The 14,196-nt window shown below is 44.3% G+C and overlaps 1 protein-coding gene across 1 annotated transcript in view; it reads right to left on the reverse strand.

Annotated features, from left to right (window-relative positions):
* ZMAT4 (zinc finger matrin-type 4) overlaps window positions 1-13,866 on the reverse strand; it is a 589,057-nt gene extending 575,191 nt beyond the window's left edge. The window contains exon 1 of the mRNA XM_089657134.1: window positions 13,753-13,866. Within this exon, the coding sequence (XP_089513260.1) occupies window positions 13,753-13,848 (96 nt within the window). The 5' untranslated portion in view covers window positions 13,849-13,866. The remainder of the gene's footprint in view (window positions 1-13,752) is intronic.
* Between the last annotated feature and the right edge of the window lie 330 nt (window positions 13,867-14,196).

Consider the following 14,196-nt stretch of genomic DNA (forward strand, 5'->3'; position numbering starts at 1 on the left):
CCTCAACGTTACCCGACCACTGCGTCTACAATCCTCAACGTTACCCAACCACTGCATCTACAATCCTCAACAGTACCCGACCACTGCATCTACAATCCTCAACGGTACCCGACCACTGCATCTACAATCCTCAACGGTACCCGACCACTGCGTCTACAATCCCCAACGGTACCTGACCACTGCGTCTACAATCCCCAACGGTACCTGACCACTGTGTCTACAAAAAAAAAGTAAAAAATATAGGGTTTTTTTCTCAAAATTGTTGGCCTTTTTTTGTTGTTTATAGCGCAAAAAAAATAAAAAGCGCACAGGCGAATAAATACCACCAAAAGAAAGCTCTATTTGTGGGAGGGAAAAGGACGTAAATTTCATTTGGGTGCGGCGTTGCATGACCGCGCAATTGTCAGTTAAAGTAACACAGCGCCGTATCGCATACAATGGCCTGGCCTGGTCTCTGGAGGGCGAGGAGCTAAAGAGGACCTGTAGAGGGATATGCTTTGTTCATCTTTCAGGTCTGAGCTTTACAACCATTCAAAATGTTGGGCGCGGTTGGATGATTTGGGGCCACAAAGGTAAATTCCATTGAAGTCGCTTGTTTTTTTCTTCTTTTTTTCTTCCTTTTTTTGTTTGTTTTTTCTTTTTTTGTGTTTTTTTTCTCTTTTTTTTTTTTTTTTACCCAAGGCCCCTAAATTAGATTGAATACAGTCATTTCATCTAATTTAATCATTTGGTGGGGGAAAAAAGGGCACAAATTTCATTTGGGTGTGGCGTTGCATGACTGCGCAATTGTCAGTTAAAGTAATGCACAAAATGGCCTGGTCAGGAAAGGGGGGGGGGGGGAATCCTCTGGAGGGCGAGAGGTTAAAAGCAAAAAATCCAAAACATTTTTTTTTTCTCAAAATTGTTGGCCTTTTTTTGTTGTTTATAGCGCAAAAAATAAAAAACCGTACAAGCAATCAAATACCACTGAAAGAAAGCTCTGTTTGTGGAGGAAAAAAGGACGTAAATTTCATTTGGGTGCAGTGTTGCATGACCGCGTAATTGTCAGTTAAAGTAACACAGCGCCGTAACGCAAAAAATGGCCGGGTCAGGAAGGGGGGGGGGTAAATCCTCTGCAGGGAGCGAGGGGCTAAAGAGGACCTGTAGAGGGATATGCTTTGTTCATCTTTCAGGTCTGAGCTTTACAACCACTTGAAGTTCCGGGCGCGGTCGGATGCTTTATGCCGGCCGTAGACGGGTTGAAAATCGGCCGACTTTTTTAACGTTGGTGGTAACGGCGGCCGATCGAACGACTGATTTTTCGTTTTTTTTTTTTTTAAATCAGCCGATGTTCGACCCGTCTATGGCCTGCATTAGGGCCACAAAGGTAAATTCCATTGAAGTTGCTCTATTTGGGCTTCATTAGCAAACGTGGAGGGTGTTTCAAAGTAATACCTGAATGGGTTTTTTCTTTATTTTTTGGGGGGTTTTTTCTCTTTTTTTTTTTCTTTCTTTTTTTTTTCCTTAATTTACTTTTTTTTTTTCTTGTTTTTCTTTCTTTTTTCTATCTTTTTTCTTCTTTTTTTTCTTTCTTTTTTTTTCTTCTTTTTTTCTTTCTTTTTTTTATTATTTTACTTTTTTTTTTCTTGTTTTTCTTTCTTTTTTTTCTATCTTTTTTCATTTTTTTCTTCTTTTTTTTTTCTTTATTTTTCTTTTTTTCTTTCTTTTTTTCTATCTTTTTTCATTTTTTCTTTTTTTCTTCTTTTTTTTCTTCTTTTTCTTCTTTTTTTCCTTTCTTTATTTTTCTTCTTTTTTTCTTTCTTTTTCTTTCTTTTTTCATTTTTTTCTTCCTTTTTTTTTCTTTTTTCTTCTTTTTTTCCTTCCTTAATTTTCTTTTTTTCTTTCTTTTTTTCTATCTTTTTTAGTTTTTTTCTTTTTTTTACTTCTTTTTTTTCTTTTTCTTCTTGTTTTCCTTTCTTTATTTTTCTTCTTTTTTTCTTTCTTTTTCTTTCTTTTTTCATTTTTTTCTTCCTTTTTTTTTCTTTTTTCTTCTTTTTTTCCTTCCTTAATTTTCTTTTTTTCTTTCTTTTTTTTCTATCTTTTTTAGTTTTTTTCTTTTTTTTACTTCTTTTTTTCTTTTTCTTCTTGTTTTCCTTTCTTTATTTTTCTTCTTTTTTTCTTTCTTTTTTCATTTTTTTCTTCCTTTTTTTTTCTTTTTTCTTCTTTTTTTCCTTCCTTAATTTTCTTTTTTTCTTTCTTTTTTTCTATCTTTTTTAGTTTTTTTCTTTTTTTTTACTTCTTTTTTCTTTTTCTTCTTGTTTTCCTTTCTTTATTTTCTTCTTTTTTTCTTTCTTCTTTTTTTTTTTTTACCCAAGGCTCCTAAATGAGATTAAGCGCAGTCATTTCATTACTTCTCCCTTTAATAGAACGTTCCCGCGTCCGTGTAATCTGTTTAGGTTTTTGCTTCATCCTCCTCTCTGCATATCAAGTTTTCATTTGTGAGCCCGCAGAACGCGCACAGCCTGTAGCAATTATACACCGTGTGATTAATGGAAATCAAACAGCTAAATGTCACACAGGCAGGGGGAAAATAAAAAAAAAATGGGAAGTAAACGCTGCGCCTGCTCTGAAAAAAAAAAAAGAAAGATGCGAATTGTGAGGACTTAACCACTTCCAGTGTTTATGTGTGGGGATAAAAGGCGCCATTAATAGCCGTGGGGGCGAAATACTCGCATGGTGACTAATCGGGGGTGACTCACATCTACGGTGTAATAGTTCGATGTGTCGCATTAAACAGTAACTCCACTTTTGTTGAAAAAAATAAATAAAACCCCTCCCCCCCCCCCCCCGGGTGACATTGCAGGGATTGTAACAAACTTTGCGGCAGATTCCTACCTATTGTTGATCTGAAAAAATATCTGTTTGTTTTCCCGTGTCCCGTGACGACCGATTCTGAATGGGAGGGTCGGGTTCATAATAATCACCTGGGGCACTCTCAGTGATGAGGAAAGTGGCGGGGTCTGCATCCCCCTGGCAGTATTTAACCCTCAAGAAGAGATTGTAACAAACTTTGCAGCAGATTCCTACCTTTTGTTGATCTGGAAATAACAGTTTTCCCGTGTCCTGTGCTAACCGACTCTGAATGGGGGGGTCGGGTTCATTATAATCACCTGGGGCACTCTCAGTGATGAGGAAAGCGGCGGGGTCTGCATCCCTCTGGCAGTATTTAACCCTCGGGAAGGGACTGTAACAAACTTTGTAGCAGATTCCAACTTTTGTTGATCTAAAAAAATATCTGTATGTTTCCCCGTGTCCTGTGCTGACCGATTCTGAATGGGAGGGTCGGGTTCATTATAATCACCTGGGGTACTCTCACTGATGAGGAAAGCGGCGGGGTCTGCATCCCTTTAGAAGTATTTAATCCTCGGGAAGGGATTGTAAAAAAATTTGCGACAGATTCCAACTTTTGTTGATCTGAAAAAATATCTGGTTGCTTCCCCGTGTCCTGTGCTGACCGATTCTGAATGGGAGGGTCGGGTTCATTATAATCACCTGGGGCACTCTCAGTGATGAGGAAAGCGGCGGGGTCTGCATCCCTTTGGCAGTATTTAATCCTCAAGAAGAGATTGTAACAAACTTTGCAGCGGATTCTTACCTTTTGTTGATCTGAAAAAATATCTTTGTTTCCCCGTGTCCTGTGCCAACTGATTCTGAATGGGGGGGTCAGGTTCATTATAATCACCCGGGGCACTCTCAGTGATGAGGAAAGCGGCTGGGTCTGCATCCCTCTGGCAGTATTTAACCCTCGGGAAGGGATTGTAACAAACTTTGTAGCAGATTCCAACTTTTGTTGATCTAAAAAAAATATCTGTATGTTTCCCCATGTCGACCGAATCTGATTTGGAGGGTCGGGTCCATTATAATCACCTGGGGCACTGTCAGTGTTCTGATGAGGAAAGCGGCGGGGTCTGCATCCCTTTAGAAGCATTTAACCCTCAGGAAGGGATTGTAACAAACTTTGCGGCAGATTCCTACCTTTTGTTGCTCTGAAAAAAATTCTGTTTGTTTCCCGTGTCCTGTGCTGACCGATTCTAAATGGGGGGGGTCGGGTTCATTATAATTACCTGGGGCACTCTCAGTGATGAGAAAGCTGCGGGGTCAGGTGAGGTTTTAAAAAAGGGTCGTGGCAATCGCATCGCGTTTTGTCGTCTGTTTCGCATAAACCCCTCCCCCTCCAGAGGATCCCCCTCCTTCCTAAACAGGCCATTTGTTTGCGATACGGCACTGCGTTACTTTGACAATTGCGCAGTCATGCAACGCTGCACCCAAATTAAATTTACATCCTTTGCGTTTTATTTTTTTGTGCTATAAACAAAAAAAAATGACAATTTTGAGAAAAAAAACAATATTTTTTACTTTTTTTTGCTATTAAACATGTCCAGTAAAAAAAACTTAAAAAATATAATTTCGGCATAAATTTTGGCCAAAATCTATCCCGCTCCGTGTCTTCGCTAGAAAAAAAACCCCAATACGTGGAAATTAATTGATTTACGTGAAAGTTATAGCGTCTACAAATGGCGGTATAGATAATGGGATTTTTCTTTTAAAACTAGTAATGGCGGCGATCAGCGACTTATAGCGGGACTGCGGCGGCCACTCTGAGGGGGAGGGGACTGACTTGGAGTCACTGACATCCCCAGTGACACCAATACAGTGATCCGTGCTAATAAAAAGCACTGACGCTGTACTAATGGCACTGGGCAGGAAGGGATTAACATGAGGGGCAATCAAAGGGTTAACTGTGTGCTGTGTGTGTTTCACTGTACGCATGCTGCTATGCAGAGCCATACAAAGCAGTGTGCAGGAGCTGACAGGGGAGAGATCTGTGTTGTTTACATACAGTTCTCTCCCCCGTCTGAAATCCACGGAGATCGCCGAGTTCCGGCGGGGTATCACCAGCCGGGACCCGGTGATTGACAGCCGAGGCCACGAATAGCACGCTTGTATTATATGTGAATTTGCACACACGTGCCGCCCTGTAGCAGTGCTTCTGCTCTAGGGCGGCATGGAAGGGGTTAAGGAGGGGCAAAAGGGGCAGCTGCCCTGGGCCCAGTCATTGTTGCCCATTACGTTCCAACTGTCCCAGTTGACATTCCCTTGTCCCTTGAAGTCTTCTTCCCGCACTGTGCCCCGATATCTGTGTGAAGTGCTGCCACTTATGCTGCCCAGCTCTGCCCTATTACTAATGGCACTGGGCAGGAAGGGGTTAACATGAGGGGCGATCAAAGGGTTACCTGTGTGCTGGGTGTGTTTCACTGTATGCATGCTGCTATGCAGAGCCATACAAAGCAGTGTGCAGGAGCTGACAGGGGAGAGATCCGTGTTATTTATACACAGGCCTCTCCCCCTTCGGTAATTCTCAGAGATCGCCGGGTGCCGGCAGGGAATTACCGGCCGGGACCTGATGAATGACAGCTGAGGCCGCGAACGGCGGCGTGGGTAGAGCGCACACGCGCCCCCTACCCGTAAACGCAAAATCAATTATATATGTGATTTTGTACACCAGTGCCTCCCTGGAGCAGTACTTCTGCTATAGGGCGGCGCAGAAGCGGTTGGACCCGGGGCGGACTGACCATTTGGAAACTCGGGCACTGCCTGAGGGCCCGGGGTCAGTAGGGGGCCCCATGAGATGCCCCTGGTACCTTTTTCATAGGCTTTTTTGAGTTTGGGCAAGGACACAGGGGCCCCATGATCCCCTATTGCCCGGGGGCCCCATGATTTGTCAGTCCGCCCCTGGGTTGGACTCCACATTTGTTGAACCCCCCCCCCCCCCCCAAGGTGATCAATGTACATTGCAGCAGATTCCTATCTTTTGTTGCTCTGAAAAATGAGTCCTCATATTTTGAGAGAAAAAGTAAAGCTTTCCAGACTATAAGGGGTTAAAGTGGCGGCAAGCGAGGAGAAAAGCGACTGGAGGTGAAATGTAGAGATCTGTTCTGCGCTCCGTGGGCAGCGTGACGCCATTACAGGGCCGATCGCCCCGATGTTACGTTCGTCGTTACATTACACATTTCCTAGAAGGTGTTACTCTAGATGAGTCATTTAGTGCCGGCATCGGGGGAAAAACGATTAGTTTGAAGTCAGACGGAGGCGAGGAAAATTATATTTGCGCCGTCACTTCGGGGAAATGCGTCCCCCCTCCCCCCCACCACCTCCAAGACAGTTCCAGAAAAATAATGGCTGTCAAAGAAAGGTAAGAGTTGAAGGTCTGGGTGACGAAGTGCCGAGCTCTCCTCAGGTGTGACATTAAATCCTCCATCTCCTCCGCTCAGAGGACCCCCCGGTGGGGAATGTGCCGGAGAGAAAGGACAATACACATCCAGCACATCATAAAATATTAATTTCCTGGGAAGATAGATGGATCGTTCTCGGCTTTGATGACAGATGCGTGAGATAAGTGCGATCAACAGATAAACGTGGCCTTGTTGTACGGCTAAATCCCAGAAATATTTCTCAGAAATACGCAATAAAAGGAAACCTTTATGAGTGAAAGAGGAGCCAATGGACCTTCAAGAGATGCCGCCATTGCTAACCATCAAAAACAGTGGTGGGGGTTCGTTGACACTGCTACGACCCCCCGTAGAAATATAGAAGAGTGCCTGCGGAAAGAAGACCAAGTCGTCCATTAAGTCTCCCCCAATTTTTTTTGTTTTTACTTTTTTGTGTATAGATTTATGTTTGTCCCAAGCATGGTTCTCTCCACCTACAGATGGCTGTTCCAAGCCCCGACCACCCTTGCACCCTTTCAGTAAAATAATACTTCCTAAGGATGGGTTTTGGGGAAAGACCTGGCAACCTACCCTGTAAAAGAATTGCTAGGAGAATTCATGGAAAAAGTCGCTTACGAGTGACGATCCATGCAATCGCCGAGGGTCAGATACCACTGAATGGATAGATAGAGAAGGTTGGTTTTGTAGTTCCCTCCAGCTAGTTGTTGGTCACGTCCTCATGTTCTTGGTCTTGGCTTCGTATTGAAGATACTGCCCTCCTGAGCCTCGTTCTTCACCTTGACGTATTGAAACGTTTTGATCCCGTTCCCCAGTTTCCGTTCTTTTCTCCAAACTGTACATATTGAGTTCTTGATGTCTGTCCTTCAGCAAAAATCACACTAATGTGTCATTTTTGGCGTGATCGTCAGTCGCCATCTTGCTGCACCCATGCAGTTCTTGGCTACACCCATGCAGTTCTTGACTATGCAAAGGGTTTCCTAAAAAAAGTGCATGTTTTCAATGTTATGATTTGGACTTGTGACGTAACGCGTAGGACGGAGGCGTGGTGACGTCATTTTCGGCGTGATCAGCAGTTGCCATCTTGCTGCACCCATGCAGTTCTTGGCTGAAGTGAATTTTAGGGCAAACCATCTTGCTACACCCATGCAGTTCTTGGCTACACCCATGCAGTTCTTGACTATGCGAAGGGTTTCCTAAAGAAAGTGTATGTTTTCAATGTTATGATTTGGACTTGTGACGTAACGCGTAGGACGGAGGCGTGGTGACGTCATTTTTGGCATGATCGGCAGTCGCCATCTTGCTGCACCCATGCAGTTCTTGGCTGAAGTCAATGTTAGGGCAAACAACCATCTTGCTACACCCGTGCAGTTCTTGGCTACACCCATTCAGTTCTTGACTATGCAAAGGGTTTCCTAAAGAAAGTGTATGTTTTCAATGTTATGATTTGGACTTGTGATGTAACGCGTAGGACGGAGGCGTGGTGACGTCATTTTCGGCGTGATCGGCAGTCGCCATCTTGCTGCACCCATGCAGTTCTTGGCTGAAGTGAATTTTAGGGCAAACAACCGTCTTGCTATACCCATGCAGTTCTTGGCTACACCCATGCAGTTCTTGACTATGCAAAGGGTTTCCTAAAGAAAGTGTATGTTTTCAATGTTATGATTTGGACTTGTGACGTAACGCATAGGACGGAGGCATGGTGACGTCATTTTCGGCGTGATCAGCAGTTGCCATCTTGCTGCACCCATGCAGTTCTTGGCTGAAGTGAATTTTAGGGCAAACCATCTTGCTACACCCATGCAGTTCTTGGCTACACCCATGCAGTTCTTGACTATGCGAAGGGTTTCCTAAAGAAAGTGTATGTTTTCAATGTTATGATTTGGACTTGTGACGTAACGCGTAGGACGGAGGCGTGGTGACGTCATTTTTGGCATGATCGGCAGTCGCCATCTTGCTGCACCCATGCAGTTCTTGGCTGAAGTCAATGTTAGGGCAAACAACCATCTTGCTACACCCGTGCAGTTCTTGGCTACACCCATTCAGTTCTTGACTATGCAAAGGGTTTCCTAAAGAAAGTGTATGTTTTCAATGTTATGATTTGGACTTGTGATGTAACGCGTAGGACGGAGGCGTGGTGACGTCATTTTCGGCGTGATCGGCAGTCGCCATCTTGCTGCACCCATGCAGTTCTTGGCTGAAGTGAATTTTAGGGCAAACAAAAGCAATAAATTACCCAAATGTTTGGTCAAATATAAAAAACGAGGCTGTGCCGAGTAAATAGATACCCAAAATGTCAAACCTTAAATTTGTGTGCGCCTGAGAAATGGCGACAAACTTCTATATTTTCGATATAGACGCTTCAAAAGCCTCCTACAGGTCATCAGTTTAGAGTTACAGAGAAGGTCTGCTGCTAGAATGGATGGTCCTCTGTGGTACTGTGCACAATATGGTTAGCATGGATGGTCCTCTGTGGTACTGTGCACCATATGGTTAGCATGGATGGTCCTCTATGGTACTGTGCACCATATGGTTAGCATGGATGGTCCTCTGTGGTACTGTGCACAATATGGTTAGCATGGATGGTCCTCTGTGGTACTGTGCACCATATGGTTAGCATGGATGGTCCTCTGTGGTACTATGCACCATATGGTTAGCATGGATGGTCCTCTATGGTACTGTGCAGCATATGGTTAGCATGGATGGTCCTCTATGGTACTGTGCAGCATATGGTTAGCATGGATGGTCCTCTATGGTACTGTGCACCATATGGTTAGCATGGATGGTCCTCTATGGTACCGTGCACCATATGGTTAGAATGGATGGTCCTCTATGGTACTGTGCACCATATGGTTAGCATGGATGGTCCTCTATGGTACTATGCACCATATGGTTAGCATGGATGGTCCTCTGTGGTACTATGCACAATATGGTTAGAATGGATGGTCCTCTGTGGTACTATGCACAATATGGTAAGCATGGATGGTCCTCTGTGGTACTGTGCACAATATGGTAAGCATGGATGGTCCTCTATGGTACTGTGCACCATATGGTTAGCATGGATGGTCCTCTATGGTACTGTGCACCATATGGTTAGCATGGATGGTCCTCTATGGTACCGTACACCATATGGTTAGCATGGATGGTCCTCTATGGTACTGTGCACCATATGGTTAGCATGGATGGTCCTCTATGGTACTGTGCACAATATGGTTAGCATGGATGGTCCTCTATGGAACTGTGCACAATATGGTTAGCATGGATGGTCCTCTATGGTACTATGCACCATATGGTTAGCATGGATGGTCCTCTATGGTACTATGCACCATATGGTTAGCATGGATGGTCCTCTATGGTACTATGCACCATATGGTTAGCATGGATGGTCCTCTATGGTACTGTGCACCATATGGTTAGCATGGATGGTCCTCTATGGTACTCTGCACCATATGGTTAGTATGGATGGTCCTCTATGGTACCGTACACCATATGGTTAGCATGGATGGTCCTCTATGGTACTATGCACCATATGGTTAGCATGGATGGTCCTCTATGGTACTGTGCACAATATGGTAAGCATGGATGGTCCTCTATGGTACTGTGCACCATATGGTTAGCATGGATGGTCCTCTATGGTACTGTGCACAATATGCTTAGCATGGATGGTCCTCTATGGTACCGTGCACAATATGGTTAGCATGGATGGTCCTCTATGGTACCGTGCACAATATGGTTAGCATGGATGGTCCTCTATGGTACTGTGCACAATATGGTTAGCATGGATGGTCCTCTATGGTACCGTGCACAATATGGTTAGCATGGATGGTCCTCTATGGTACTATGCACAATATGGTTAGCATGGATGGTCCTCTATGGTACTATGCACCATATGGTTAGCATGGATGGTCCTCTATGGTACTATGCACCATATGGTTAGCATGGATGGTCCTCTATGGTACTGTGCACCATATGGTTAGAATGGATGGTCCTCTATGTTACTATGCACAATATGGTAAGCATGGATGGTCCTCTATGGTACTGTGCACCATATGGTTAGCATGGATGGTCCTCTATGGTACTGTGCACCATATGGTTAGAATGGATGGTCCTCTATGTTACTATGCACAATATGGTAAGCATGGATGGTCCTCTATGGTACTGTGCACCATATGGTTAGCATGGATGGTCCTCTATGGTACTGTGCACCATATGGTTAGCATGGATGGTCCTCTATGGTACTATGAAAAGGATTTCCTAAAGAAAGTGTATGTTTTCAATGTTATGATTTGGACTCGTGACGTAACGCATAGGACGGAGGTGTGGTGACGTCATTTTCGGCGTGATCGGCAGTCACCATCTTGCTACACCCATGCAGTTCTTGGCTGATTTGATGCTTGTGGGTCTGCAGATCCTGTTTTCTTTTTGTAAGTAGGCTTTTGGCTTGTGCTGCCTTAATATATTTTATAGTTTTACTACACTATGGGAGTCCTTCCACTTCTTTATGGGGATCGCCTGAGAGGCTGCTTGGCTGACTATCGCCAGGAGGGGGATACCACCACCATTGGTACGGTTCCTGGATTGCTGCCAAGGGTACAGATGTGATCAGGATCGCTCCACTGAGCGCTACTCTGAAGTGTGTTGACCCATAGGGGTCGCAGTGTGGAGGTGAGTGTACCTGCTAGCCGGTGGCAGATTCATGTGTTGGAGCAACCTCTCTCAACCTGGGTGCCCAGGCACCCTGCGGTGCCTTGGGGTTTCTTCAGGGGTGCCTTGGCAAAATGTCTAAAATTGCCCAAAACTTGTATACAGCCAGCGGATGGAACAAGCCGGGCTTTTAGTTACACAAAGCCACAGGTTTTCATTGTGCACCACTATGACCTTCTAGCCGCCGGCGTCCTGACAACCAGTGACGTCATCAGTTGATAAGGAGGTTGTCAGCTGCCTGCACAGCATCCTTTTTTGACCCTCCCCCGCCCCTCTCCATCAGTGCTGGGGTCACATTAGCTCAGTGATGGAGAAAAACTGAGGGAGAAGAGAAACACTGGGATACTAGTCAGTACCAGTGTGCAGAAGTGTATTTGCTTTGGAAGAATAAATCACCTCTAATGTTGGGTGTCCTACGTGTGTGGGTGTTGCTATTAGAATAGTTTTTCACATTTTAGATTGGGGTTGCCTCAAGACTCTCCATGATTTTAAAGGGTGCCTCGGGACTGTCCATAATTTTAAAGGGTGCCTCAGGACTCTCCATAATTTTAAAGGGTGCCTCGGAACTCTCCATAATTTTAAAGGGTGCCTCAAGACTGTCCATAATTTTAAAGGGTGCCTCGGGACTGTCCATAATTTTAAAGGGTGCCTCAAGGCTGTCCATAATTTTAAAGGGTGCCTCGGGACTGTCCATAATTTTAAAGGGTGCCTCAAGACTGTCCATAATTTTAAAGGGTGCCTCGGGACTGTCCATAATTTTAAAGGATGCCTCAGGACTCTCCATAATTTTAAAGGGTGCCTCGGGACTGTCCATAATTTTAAAGGGTGCCTCGGGACTGTCCATAATTTTAAAGGGTGCCTCGGGACTGTCCATAATTTTAAAGGATGCCTCAGGACTCTCCATAATTTTAAAGGGTGCCTCGGGACTGTCCATAATTTTAAAGGGTGCCTCGGGACTGTCCATAATTTTAAAGGGTGCCTCGGGACTCTCCATAATTTTAAAGGGTGCCTCGGGACTGTCCATAATTTTAAAGGATGCCTCAGGACTCTCCATAATTTTAAAGGGTGCCTCAAGTCTGTCCATAATTTCAAAGGGTGCCTCAAGTCTGTCCATAATTTCAAAGGGTGCCTCGGGACTGTCCATAATTTTAAAGGGTGCCTCGGGACTGTCCATAATTTTAAAGGGTGCCTCGGGACTGTCCATAATTTTAAAGGGTGCCTCAAGATTCTCCATAATTTTAAAGGGCGCCTCAAGACTCTCCATAATTTTAAAGGGCGCCTCAAGACTCTCCATAATTTTAAAGGGTGCCTCGGGACTGTCCATAATTTTAAAGGGTGCCTCGGGACTGTCCATAATTTTAAAGGGTGCCTCGGGACTCTCCATAATTTTAAAGGGTGCCTCGGGACTGTCCATAATTTTAAAGGATGCCTCAGGACTCTCCATAATTTTAAAGGGTGCCTCAAGTCTGTCCATAATTTCAAAGGGTGCCTCAAGTCTGTCCATAATTTCAAAGGGTGCCTCGGGACTGTCCATAATTTTAAAGGGTGCCTCGGGACTGTCCATAATTTTAAAGGGTGCCTCGGGACTGTCCATAATTTTAAAGGGTGCCTCAAGACTCTCCATAATTTTAAAGGGCTCCTCAAGATTCTCCATAATTTTAAAGGGCGCCTCAAGACTCTCCATAATTTTAAAGGGCGCCTCAAGACTCTCCATAATTTTAAAGGGTGCCTTGAGTGAAAAACACTTGAGAAACACTGTATTGGAGTGATCACCAGATGCTGTCACCGAGTTGCATTTTGGATTGAACACTGAGTTGATTTTGAACAGCGCACTATTGGTTTGGTTCACTCTTTGGGCACATCTGTTGTTTGTTTCAATCCGTTCAGTATTGTGTCATCTGTTTATTCACTCACTACTTTGTTACACTCACTTCATTATTTATCACATTGCGGTCTATGTCACTGTGTTTCTGTTTTTTGATGAATTCATTGTATTTAGGATCACGTATATGATTATATATCCTTATTTTTATATATTTTTTGTTTATTCGCAAGAGTGAGTTAGAGTTTTTATACACTTTTTCGATCCTATCCACTTTTATATATAGGGTTAGCGCAGCTTCACCCCTGTCTGTTTATTTCACTATTTGGTATTTTATTTGGGTGCTAGCAGCCATTCTTGTGGTTTTTTTTTTGTTTTTTTTGTTATCTGGTGTTACATTGGCAGCGCAGGAGGCTCTCTGTGTTTACTGGTGCTAGAATGATTGCCCTCACTCCGGCGTGTGCGGCGATATGTAACATGTGTATCGCAATCAATATTTGCATGCATAGGCACCCCAACGAGTGCATTTTCGTTCGTACGTGCACATATGTGGGGGGGGGGGGTTACACCCAACCACATCATGCCATGTGGTTGGGTGTCACTTTTTTTTAAAGGGTTACAAGTTGGTGGCGCTCCCGTCCTTCCCAAACTTTAGTAAATTCTTCTGGGGGTCCAGCAAGACCCCACAGTTGCTGGTGAGCAGTCTCTAGGATGGCGAAACACCCAATGTGGCAAATATCCAATCTCCATAAGGTTCAGCCCTCCTACATCACAAAGATTAGGATCCGTTTTGGGTTTGGTTGATCCTTTATATCTGAAGAAAAGTCGAACAGAACATCGGCAGAGTTTATGATATTTTTCTGTTCCGTATAAACAGTCATTTGAACACAACATACAAGAAATTCCTTCCTTCAATAGCCCCATGTAGAGTATTATGGAGACCAGGTGTCTTAGCCTTACCTCGTAATGTGCAACCCTCTGAGACTCGGATATTAACTGCGCATTGCAGATTTTGCAGTAGGTCTCGGTAAACAAAGCTCGGTCCTCAGACTTCATCTGAAAATACAGAAACAAGACAAAGCCACGGTGACTCCACATCGTATTATACGCAAAGGAAAGAAAAAAGAAAAACTGAGAACGTGTTCTTAATATATAGCGCTACCCCTGTAGGAGACGCTGAATTTAAGTGGTTCTTCCCAGGGGCGGACTGACAACTCACGGGGCCCCCGGGCAATAGGGGATCATGGGACCCCTGTGTCCTCGCCCACACCCAAAAAAGCCAATGAAAGGTACCAGGAGCATCTCATGGGGCCCCCTACTGACCCCGGGCACTCGGGCAGTGCCGAGTGCACGAATGGTCAGTCCGCCCCTGGTTCTTCCCCAAACTGGAGGCTACAAATGACA

The sequence above is a fragment of the Staurois parvus genome, unplaced genomic scaffold (genome assembly GCF_062004578.1).
Source record: "Staurois parvus isolate SC_StPar_1 unplaced genomic scaffold, SC_StPar_1.0 ptg000966l, whole genome shotgun sequence".
Classification (NCBI taxonomy): Eukaryota; Metazoa; Chordata; class Amphibia; order Anura; family Ranidae; genus Staurois; species Staurois parvus.